The following is an 11,575-nucleotide window of genomic DNA, read 5'->3' as shown; positions in this document are numbered from 1 at the left end:
TCAACAGAGATCCATGCTTTTAGCCCTAAAATGGGCATAACCTAAAGAGAAGGGAAATCACCTGCCAAGGCACAGAAATCTTAAATTCTTGCGTGCTTTGGCACATGGTCTTTATTCCGGTTTTCCCAAGGTTGCATTAGCTAGACTCTTCAAGGTCTCTTGCATCTACAGACTACTGCGATTAAAACGTATAAGGAATTCACATAAAGCTCCTGACTCTATGGGAAATTAGCTAGCTGAGGGTTTAGGCTAACCACAGGGTAGGAGTAAATCTGGTCTCTCTTTGAAAAACCTTCCAGGGGCTAGCATCCCCCGCCAGCAACAGAGCGAGCCGAGGTACCACGTGTCTGCACCAACAGCGGGATTGGCCCAGCGCTTTTTAGCTCTGCAGTCTAGACGCGCACGGTCCCGCCCAGCTGCCAGAGGAGCCAGGAGGCCGAGAGAAGAGGCTGGAGGGAGATCGCGGAGGGGAGGGGGCGGGAGGGGGGTGGGGGATCCGGAGGCTCCCGTGCCCGGGAATCTGGGAGGGCCCGGAGCGGCGCCAGGCGGCTCGCCTCGCCACAACTTGCCCAGAACACACAGGCCTCACCCTGCGCCCTGGAAGAAGGAGCCGGCCCACCGCTTCCCGCTTGGCTGCTCCTCGGCCTCCGCGGGCCCGCCTGCGCCAGGGCACCCCTGGAATCTGCGTCCCCAGCCTTGCCCCCGTCCGCCTGCAGCGCCCGGCGTCCGCCCAGGAGCGCGCGGCTGGGGTGAGTCTAAGTCCGGGATGCGCCAGGCGTGCAGGGAAGGCCGGAGCATCTCGGTGCCGCGAAGCCGTGGCCTCCTCCGTCTTTTTCGCTGAAGCGAGCCAAGGCGCTGCAGACCCCGAGGGGCCTGCCTGCCGCAATCCTCACTCCCCGTTTGTCTTGCCTTCAGGGGACGGCGCCGAGGCACCACTGGAGGCCGCGTTCCCGGGCCTTTGTCTTTGTGGATTCGGCGGGTCGGCCCAGCGGTGCGCCCGGGGCGAGAGACGCTGCACCCGGCTAGCGGCCCCGCTGAGGCTTGGGGGCCAGAGGGAATGGGAAAGCGGTCCCCCTTCTTTCCTGTTCCGGCCATCTTGCGATTCAGATTCAGCCTAGGGGCCAGCGTGGCCAACCACGCGGCGCTCGGGGCCAGGCTGGTGGCGGGGAGTGGAGGCGAGCGCCTCGGGGGCCCGCGCACCTCCTCCCCCGAATACAGAGGGAGCGCGCGGAGAGACCCCCACCTTAATTTCCAAGGGCTTGAACCCAGAGCTTGGGTGAATTCCCCTAACAGGCCAGAGGCACAGGAAATACGAGGGACAGGGGCCGGGAGCTGACGGTTTACCTAACCAAGCGCCTAATTCATTCGGGTCATCCTTTATCCACGTGTCCTTTTGGCAAATTCTTAACACCTTTTGTCTGCCTGACGTATACTAGGTGCTGGGGATATAACGGTGAGCAAGAGAGACCACCGCCCTTGTTCCCGCGGATCCTGCAGCCCAGTGGATGGAGTCCACGGTACCTAGACCTGCCAGGTTGGTGTCCTGACGCCTTTTAAGCAGACTGGGAAACTGAGGCCTAGGGCTGATATAACTTGTTCTAGGTCTGCACGTGTAAGAATCAGACCCTGAAGCTAGATCTGTAAGATTTGTATGCTGGCTGCAGTGAATTGGTACTAGCTCTTTTCCCCCCCCCCAAAATCCCATTCAAAATTATTGGGATGTATGGTTTCTGTGAAGTCTTATGAAGTGTATGCTTAAATTTTTGGATGCTTTCCTGTGGACTTATTTGTAATTCTCAGTGTTTAGAAAGGGCTAGAAATGGTTGATATTACAATGTTGCTTCCAGTTACTCTCAACTGTATTTTCCTTTCTTCTGTTCTTTGGCTGTTAGGAAAGACAGAAATTTTCCTGATGGTTGGTCCAAACAGGGACTCCCTGGTGGACTGAGGGATGGCTGGCTTTTCCTCAGTTCCTGCATCTCAGGCAGCCCCCAGAAGACCTGGAGAATGAGAGGCCTGAGGTCTACAGGTTGCTGCTAGAAATATTTTAGCCCCTCCAGAAAACAGAATGCAGCTGCCGCACAAGTTTGTAAGGTAAATACCAGGGCCCTATAAAGTTTCCCCTCTGTATAATTGTTTTGAAAATGTATCCTTTTGGAAAGACAAGTAAAGTATTACACATTCTGGGAAGTTCTCTGGTTGGTAAGAGTTTTCCTGGTGGCTCAGATGGTAAAGAATCTGCCTGCAATGCAGGAGACCTGGGTTTGACCCCTGGGTCAGGAAGATCTCTTGGAGAAGGGAATAGCAACTCACTCCAGTCTTCTTCCCTGGAGAATCCCATGGACAGGGGATCCTGGCGGGCTACAGCCCATGGGATCGCAGAGTCAGGCATGACTGAAGGACTAATACACACATGCTCCATCAAATATAATTGACTACACTATAAATTTAATTCTTAAAACAACTATTAAGTATACTATACAAAATGGACCCTTAATATTCAGTGTACCCTTCAATGAGTTTTGACAAATGTATATATATCCCTAGGTATATCAACAGCCCAATCAGAATAGAGAACATTTTTTATTATACCCCCAAAGTGTCTATATGCCTTCTGGCAGCCAGCCCCCCTCCATCCCATTGATTTTTACAAAGATTTGTGGCTTAACATTTTTCTGAGCTGCGTGTGAAAGATGAGGATGAATGGCTATTTCTTATCCCAAAACCTAAGGCGAGGGTCAGAGGCTGGCGGCTAGGATGTGGTTCCCCAAGCCTTAGGGACTTGGAGGGTGGTGTCTGGGGAACTGGGAAGTGTGTCCCCTGGAGGGGTGGTCCGCCGTCCTCTGGGGTCCAAGACGACTTCTCCTCTGATACCGCAGGACTCTGGGCGCCCGCTGACCGCGCGCTGGCCGCCTCGCACTTCGCTCCAGGTGCCCGCCCGGGGCGCTGCCATAGCAACGGCCTGGACGCCCAGACCTTAGGCCGCCGCCGCCGGGACCCGGCCTTCTCCCGCTCCCGAGGGGTGGGGCGGCGGCGGCCCGGGCCGGGAAGACGGGACTGCCCCCTCCCCCGATGCCGGCGGAGGCGGCGGATTTGCTTCCAAGCATGGTAAGGAGCCGGGAACCCGGGGATGCCCACCTGCACATGCGGCGGAGTGGGGTAGGGGGAACGATGTGGGGGACGGCGGGACCCCCAGCTCCCTCCGCCTCCCCCTGCTTCTCTCTCCTTCCCGCAGCCCTTTCAGAAGCACGTCTACTACCCGCTCGCCGCCGGCGGCGGCCTGGAGGCACCCGACGCCTCCGCAGCGGCCGCGGCGGGCGGGGCCGCCATGGCCTGTGGCCCCCCCAGCGCGGCGTCGGGCCCCCTGCCCTTCTTCCAGTTCCGCCCGCGGCTGGAGAGCGTGGACTGGCGGCGGCTGAGCGCCATCGACGTGGACAAGGTGGCGGGCGCCGTGGACGTCCTCACGCTGCAGGAGAACATCATGAACATCACCTTCTGCAAGCTGGAGGACGAGAAGTGCCCTCACTGCCAGTCAGGCGTGGACCCGGTGCTGCTGAAGCTCATCCGCTTGGCGCAGCTCACCATCGAGTACCTGCTGCACTCGCAGGAGTTCCTCACCTCGCAGCTGCACGGCCTGGAGGAGCGGCTGCGCCGGAGCCTGGCCGAAGGCGAGCACAGCAAGAAGCTCCTCACCAAGCAGGCCGGCGAGATCAAGCTGCTCAAGGAAGAGTGTAAACGCAGGAAGAAGTTGATCTCCACCCAGCAGCTGATGATCGAGGCCAAAGCCAGCTATTACCAGGTGGGACGCTGCCTCGCGATTGGCCAGTAAAGCCCTTCTTGCCTACTGGCTGGGATATTGAGAGTCCTTTCCTATTGCTCTGCCCTTTGTGTTTGTTTAAGATTTGTTTAAATCAGGAGAAAGTACTCTTTAAGCGAAAGAGTACTTTTAACTAACAGATGACATGGCTCATTACCTTGTGCAGACTAACACGGGGTTAATAATTTAACGAGCAGCCTTGTCTGCAGTGCTTTATTGAATTATCTAAAAGCTGGTGGTTCAAGAAGCTGTTTCCTCCTCCTAACAGGTGTAATGAAAAATAAACCAGGTGCAAATTGCTGTTGAGGTTGGGCCCCAACAGCAATGATATGGAATACTTGCATCTTGTGGATTTCCGCCCCCCCTCATTTTTAAATTTTGAAATGTTGTAAAATTTACAGGAAGATTGCAAGAACAGTGCTAAGACTTCTTATACCCTTCAACTAAATCCACCAATTATTAGCATTTGCCACACTGGCTTTATTTCCTCTGTCTCTGTACCATGCTATTACTGTTAAGCCGTCTGGCAGTGGGTTGCAGAGTCCTAAATATTTCAATGTATATATTTTCGAAGAAGAAGAATACTTGCTAGTATAACAACACTGTTTTAAAGTTCTTGTCTTTTTGTTCTTAATCTCCAGCTGTTTGTTCTTGAGCCCAAGATAAATATTGTCATTTTTGAGTGTAATGAAGTCAGTGTATGTATCTTTTATGAATTAGGTGGAGAAAGGAAGAATGCTTGAAGATATCAAAGAAGGCAATAGACTGACAGAGACTGATTTCACACCCAGTCATTTTGGCTAAATAGGACTGAACAGGCCTGAGTGGATTTAGGGAATGGTGGAGCCAAAGCGGGACAGAGTGTAGAGAAATGAGTGTGGGTGCAGAAAGCAGTGTGATGAATTGTCCTCAGGACCATCCCAATAGGAGCCTTGGGAGAAGTGTACTTACACTAGGTGAACTGCCAGGAAAGAATCCTGTTAGAAAGTCTTAATGTTTAGCCTTGGGTACACAACCCCTAGATGAAATCATCAACGATCCCAGATATCAATAATTGCCTATTTGTTTCATAAATGCTATTTAAAAACTAAATATTGATAAATAGTGCCGAGATGTTCTCTAGAAATATATTATTGTAAAATGGATAGAATGGGTTCTGTTTAAAACCTTTAAATAAAGTGCAACTGACTTTGATGTTAAGCAGTGAAACATTAAAACCTGTAACATAAAAATTTTATGTTTATAAACATTTTTTCATTCTTTTGGTTATCATAGAAACAGCTGTTAGTAAAAGAAGACTGTAAAATGTTAATGATATATGAGGATAATAAACTAATGGCACACTTCTATCAAATGAGTGGAACCTGCCAACTCTTGACCGCTCAACAGACTCTCTCAGTGGTAGTGGTAGCTGTATGGCATGCCCAGGGGATGGCCAACAAGAGGAAGGAAAGACCACACCACCTTTTCCTACTTAGTGTATTTAGTGTAGGTACACTCTGCCCTCTATTAAGTGATTTGCCGTGGTCTCTTTGTGGAGCTCTTGAGCTGTGAGAGCATTTAGGGTGACAACTCCAGAGTTATTCTACTTGGCTTTGAATCCCAGCTATTCCTCTGCACAAGTCATTTAACTTCTAAACCTTAGTTTCCTCATTTGGAAAATAAGAGCCTTAGTAGCAGAATCCCATGAGATAATGCATGTAAGCATGAGGTGGTCGGTTTAGGTGGTTTAGTCACTAAGTCGTGTCCGACTCTTGCGACCCCATGGACTGTAGCCCTCCAGTCTCCTCTGTCCTTAGGATTCTCCAGGCAAGAATACTGGAGTGGCTTGCCATTTCCTTCTCCAATAGCATGAGGAAGGCTCAGTAAATAACATCTGACAAGTGGACATTGATATCTGTGGGGGCTTCTCCATAGTGAGCTGTGGTTACCTGTGATCTATGTATTTGTGATATAATTATAATGAATAAGCCTAAGGCAAAACCTGAAGAGGAAAGCATGTAAATAGCAGAGTAGGATTGAAGCAGCAAAATCCAGACTGAGAGAAACTTAGCAGGACAAATGTTCATTTTCTTTATCAAGAAAGTTATAAGGAAAAGAGAGCTGGAGGTTCAACCTATAGACTAGCAGAGAATTAAGAGACAAAACAACTAATTGCAAGACATAACTTTATTTGGGTCCTGATTCAAAACAAAGTGCAAAGGATGTCCCTGGTGGTCCACTGGCTAAGACCCTGTGCTCCCAATGCAGGGGGCCCAGGTTCCGTCCCTTGTCAGGGAACTAGATTCCACATGCCACAACTAAGACCTGGTACAGTCAAATAAGTAATAAAAATAATTATTATTTTTTTTAAATGCAAAGATGTTTTCTAAGGCAATGTGTGAAATATTGGGAAAAAAATAATTGGTTGGATATTTGTCAATAAGGAATTTACACATTTTAAAAGGTGGGATGATAATATTATGATCGTGTTAAAAGAAAATCCTTTTGGAGATAGATTCTGAAATATTGACAGATGAAATACATGATATCCAGGATTTACTAAGAATAGTCCTAGGGAAGGATATAGATGAACAAGTTGATTGGTTTTTGTTGTTATTTGTTTAAAAATTATGTTAAAAAGTAGAGAATAGAGATATTGGCAAGATTGGTTTTTTTCAGTAAGTTCGTCTTAGGAGGCCAAATATTCCTAAGCATGTGATCAGTGATCTGTTAATGCTGGGCTCTGGGGATAAAGCTGTGAATAAAGAGAAGAGAGTTCATACTCTCAGGAAGCTGACATTCTAGATTCTAGAGGAACTGGACAGGAGATAAGAAGCAAAGGAAGTAACTAAACCTGATAATATTAAGTGGTGAGATGGACAATGATGCGAAAAGACAGTGCCTGGCAGGGAGCATATCCAGGAAGATTTCTTAAGGACGTGCGGCACAGCCCCAGCATGGAAGATGTTCCATAAATGACATCTCGAATGTTGGGAAGGAGCCAGACTTCCGCGGGAAAGTCTGGGGAAAATTCAGGCGGGGGACTGGCCAGTGCAGAGTGTCTGAAGCTGGCCTGCGTAAGGGACAGGAAGAAGGCTGGCATGGCTGGAGTGTCACGGACAAGTTGGTGCTGGTGGGCTGGGAACCAGCTGTGTAACGGGAGCAGCCTCAAGGGTTCCAGGAACCACCATGTTGGGCTCCGTTAACTGAGATGGTTTTCACTGGCATGTGTTCAGTTTGGGAAGAACACCCCGGGTGTAAATGTCTTTTTAGCTATGCTTTCAGCATCAGTTGCCAGGCTGGTTTCTCTTGGGGAAAAGCCCCCAAGAGGGAGTGCTTCAGGTACCCAGATTTTAATTCAAATTAGGTGGAAGGGCACTTGTTAGAGACACTTGGATTCATTGCTTTCTCCTTTTCAGTGTCATTTTTGTGACAAGGCCTTTATGAACCAAGCTTTCCTACAAAGTCATATTCAGCGCCGTCACCCTGAAGATTCGCATCTTGGTAAGTAGTGAGCTCTGCTTCAGAGAGCTATTTTCTTTAGCCCTATAATAAAGATACTATTTCTGGTAGCTTTTTCTTTTTTCAGTGAGACATGGTCCAAAGCATCTCTCAATCCTTTTAAAAGAAAGTGTCATAGTCCTTGTTTGAACACTCATTAAGTGAATATTGATCCCCTGTGATGTGCCATGCACTGCATTAGGGCTCAAGGATGCAGCCATAAGCAAAACAGACCCTGTCTGGCTCTCTTACATCCTAATAGAGGGTATCGAGGAGTCATGTCTAAACAAATGAGTGATGTTTCCAAGTGGCAGCAAGTGCAATGAAGAAAATAAAGTAGGAGAATGGGACTGAGAGTGACTCCTGGTGGTCAGCCAAGGCCTCATTAAGGAGGTGATATTTAATCAGAAACCAGAATGATAAGGGGGTCCCGGCATGCAGGAAATCTAGGAAATGAAGATTTCAGGCAAAGGGAATTCTCGCTGTCAGGTGTGTTTAGGGGGCGGTGCAGGCCGGTGTGTTTAGGGAACAGATAAAAGTGGTGGAGCAGAGTGAGCAGAGGTGGGCTAGGAAGGGGCCAGGTCACGTAGGGCCTCAAATGCCCTGGTTAGGAATGTGGGCGATTTAATCAGCATAATGAGAAGCCGCTGGAGGATTTCAAGTTGAAGGGGTGGGGACATGATGTAATTTGGACTGGTATTTTTATATTTTTTTGGCTGAGCCACTCAGCTTATGGGATCTTAGTTCCCTGACCAGGGATCCAAAGCACTGCCAGTCAAAGCGCCAAGTCCTAACCATGCGATGGCCATGGAATTGCCTCCAATTTGTACCTTTACATGACCCATCTACTAGTGGGCAGGGAACAGACGGTAGGGATGGAGGTGGAAGCAGGTTGAAGCTTGAGGAGGCTGCAACAGGTAGCCCAGGGGAGAGAAGGCGGCAGCCGGACCAGGACGGGAGGTGGGAGACGTGGAGATGGAGAGGATTTATTCTGGACACAGAGCCCACAGCCATGTGACTCCACATGGGAGCTGGAGATGAAGTAAAGATGATCCTGGGCTTCTGTCCTGTAGAAATGGGTGAATGGTTATCATGTTTACTAAGGGGAGGACCAGGAGGGGAGCACATTGAGGGAGGAAGAAGGATGGGGAATTTGGGTTGGCTCTGGGTACACTCAAGTCACACATATAGTCGCCATGCATGTGAGGATGCTGGAGGTCAAGGTGGAGGCCCAGGCTGGAGATAAAAACCTGGGAGAAGTTAGCAGAACTGGGCTGGATGAGGTCACTTAAAAAGAGAAGACAACTCAGGGCCAGCCCTCCACTAGGAGTCCAGGAGGAGCAGCTGACAGTGAGAAATTGCAGTGATGGAGGCAGGAGGGAAGTGGAGAGTGTGTTGTCATGGAAACCAAGGGGCATGAGGGTTTCAAGGAGGAGGCAGTGACCCGCAATGATCTTGAGGCACAGAGTAAGATAAAGACCAAGAAGTGACCAAAAGCCGTTGGTGGCCTTGACATTATGGCAGCAAACTGCTGGGGACAAAAGCTGGACTGGAGTGAGCTGAGCTGAGGATCCGGCAAGGAAGTGGTCATGTCGATTACAGCCATTTATTTCAGTAATGTTTGCTGGGAGAGAAAGCAGGGACAGGAGGCAGTATCTGGAGGGAAAGTGGGACCAAGGGAAGATTATTATCTTATTTGCAGTGAGAGATACTAAGATGTGTTTGGGTGCCAGTGTGAATTAACCAGTGCCTAGAGGGGCTAATTGAAGGAACAGAAGAGGGGAGGGGCTCTGTGGCTTGGAAGGAACCAGGTTTGCAACTAATCTAAATGTTCTCAGAAGCGAAGAATGCAAGGCCTATTTCTCCATGAGCAGATCAGAGATTGCCACAGTAACCCATGGAAATGCTCATTATGATCTAAATGTTTTTGGTACCTGGACGTTTATACTTCTAGCTTGTTACTCACTACCTGTACCTGCTTTTCCCTCCCTTTTGGGCTTGTTTCCATTTCTGCCTATTTCTGAAAGATTTATTTAGGAGACAGCTGAGCTTTGTATAAACAACATGAATAGCATAAAATTCCACTTATAAGCCATGAATCGTGGATACGGTTTAACAGTATATTGGAGAAATTGGGGAGATTAAATATATTTTAAATTAACCTATCATTCTTCAGTGTGAAACTGACCTTCTTTCTCTTCTGTTTCAGTATCTTATTCTATCTCATACTCGTTTCAGAGAGTATTTCAGACTCTGAAATGAGTATTATTTCTTCAGGTCATCTTTGAGATTCTGACTTTCTACTTTGGTTTCCATACCTTTCATGTCTACACTCACAGACACATGTATATCCATTCAGTCATGTGTACATCTGCATGTAAGTACATGAACATAAGTGTTCTTCCCTTCACTTGTTGCTTCCTTTAACAACTTCTCAGTAGTTCATTTTTGCCCCGTGGATGGGTTGTGGCCCAAGTTTGCATTTTGAGTGCCAGCCTCTGCTTGTCTGAGCACTGATGACATGTTCAGGAGAGTTCCGTGGGAGCCAGAAAGATGGTGACCATAGAGATTTCAATATTGAGGTATCTGCGGTTGAAGCTGTTGATTTCCTTTCTCTGATTGAGACAGGCGTCTTGGAGAAGAGCCCAGGATTATTCCTTTGCTCCCTGAACGGGCTCTCACCCTGCCTCTGCAGGGTTAATCCAACCTCAACCCAGTGGCTGAAAGAATCTGCTTAAAAATAATTCGGTGCCCAACGATGCAAAGGGCTGAAAATACAAAGTAAAGAGTAAAGTTGGCTCGTGTAGCATGAAAAAGAGTAATATCCCAAGAAAAAGCAGTTTCCTTTGTCTTTGTCTTATTAGTAGCACTGTACCCTGTAAGTTTTCCAATGGGTTTCTAAGAGATGGTATTTTAACGATATTTCTGTTACAACAGAGTATAAGGCAAGGGCTCAGACGGACAAGCTCCAAAGTGAGATCGACATGTTGAAGGAGCAGCTGCAGCTCACCAAGTCTCAGCTAGAGGCTGCACAGCATGCCCACGCAGTCAGGCTCTCTAAGGTATGAGGCTGAATTCTGAAGCAGTGATGTGTTGGGAAGGATTGGGGTTCATCCCCTTTAAATATTCAGTAGAGTTCACCAGTGAAACCATCAGGTCCTGAACTTCTCTTCATTGGGAGTTTGTCTTGATTACTGATTCAGTCTCTTCTCCTTATTGGTCTGTTTGAATTTTCTGTTTCTTCATGATTCAGTCTTGGCAGATTGTATAGTCTCTAGGAATTTTTGAGACTTTGGACCTCTGTGTTTATACTTTAAGAGATGTAAGGACAAAAGGATGCTATGTGCTGCCTCTGGTTTGGGAAAAATCATTGTGCACAGACCTCCCTTTATACGCAGTGTTTTTTGCAACAAAACAAGAAAGGCCTAACTGAAATTTGCAAGTCTCACCGACCCATGTGAGGTGAAGCTGTGCCCATTTATTTAAAATTCTGCAGGCTTGCTTCATGTCAGAGCTTTTAAAGCCATGTATTAAATCAATTTCAGGAATATGAAATGCAGAAAACAAAAGAGGAAGAATTTCTGAAGTTATTCGATAGATGGAAAGAAGAAGAAAAGGAGAAACTAGTTGATGAAATGGAAAAAGTCAAGGAAATGTTTATGAAGGAGTTTAAAGAACTGACTTCTAAGAACTCAGCATTAGAATACGTGAGTATTAAACCTAGGAGTCCTCATAGCATCGACAGAGTTGTGGCCTTTAGGGGTGGCATAACAGTGGCAATGTGGCCCTCAGACCCACAAGTTCCTTTATCGTGCCCTGGCCCAGACTCCCATCCTCCCTGAGAGCCTAGGGAGCTCGGGCATATGGAAAACAGAGCAAGTCCTTAAAAGCAGGAGCTCTGGCCCCAAACCCCAGTGCAGAACACTTGGTACATTTGGGTCAGATCAGAGAAGGGCCCTCTTGCTTAACTCATTAGGTTTGGATAGCCTGAAACCATAACCCCTTCCCCAAGTTTTGGAGCTTTCCAAAGGAACTTTCTAGAAAGACTGACACAGATCTCCAATGTGGGAGAAAGAAGCTGACCCAGAAAAACAGGCCTGTTCAGTCTGAGTGAGGTGGGTGAGCTGGATGTGATTAAATGCAGCCCCTCCCGCTTCCCTGTGGGAGCAGCCTTGGTCCCAGGGAAGCAAAGGAGACCAGGGAAGATTCTTGAGCTCCCTCTAGGGGCAACATGTTTTAGAAACTGAAACAGAGGTGTAGTTTGGGAAAACTGTG

At 48.1% G+C, this 11,575-nt stretch overlaps 1 protein-coding gene across 3 annotated transcripts in view; it reads left to right on the top strand.

Moving 5' to 3' along the window:
• The first annotated feature begins 522 nt into the window (after window positions 1-522).
• DZIP1 (DAZ interacting zinc finger protein 1) overlaps window positions 523-11,575 on the top strand; it is a 50,163-nt gene continuing 39,110 nt past the window's right edge. For 2 of the 3 annotated variants that reach the window (XM_027973718.2, XM_027973717.2), the window contains exons 1-8: window positions 523-749; window positions 1,437-1,534; window positions 1,893-2,094; window positions 2,880-3,108; window positions 3,236-3,799; window positions 7,219-7,303; window positions 10,238-10,362; window positions 10,846-11,007. In XM_027973718.2, the coding sequence (XP_027829519.2) occupies window positions 3,073-3,108; window positions 3,236-3,799; window positions 7,219-7,303; window positions 10,238-10,362; window positions 10,846-11,007 (972 nt within the window). In that variant the 5' untranslated portion in view covers window positions 523-749; window positions 1,437-1,534; window positions 1,893-2,094; window positions 2,880-3,072. The remainder of the gene's footprint in view (window positions 750-1,436; window positions 1,535-1,892; window positions 2,095-2,879; window positions 3,109-3,235; window positions 3,800-7,218; window positions 7,304-10,237; window positions 10,363-10,845; window positions 11,008-11,575) is intronic. The other variant, XM_042255011.1, reaches the window with a different exon arrangement.

Source organism: Ovis aries, chromosome 10 (assembly GCF_016772045.2).
Source record: "Ovis aries strain OAR_USU_Benz2616 breed Rambouillet chromosome 10, ARS-UI_Ramb_v3.0, whole genome shotgun sequence".
NCBI classification, from domain to species: Eukaryota; Metazoa; Chordata; class Mammalia; order Artiodactyla; family Bovidae; genus Ovis; species Ovis aries.
The sequence above is the reverse complement of the archived record's forward strand: the minus strand, read 5'-3'. Positions and strand labels throughout refer to the sequence as shown.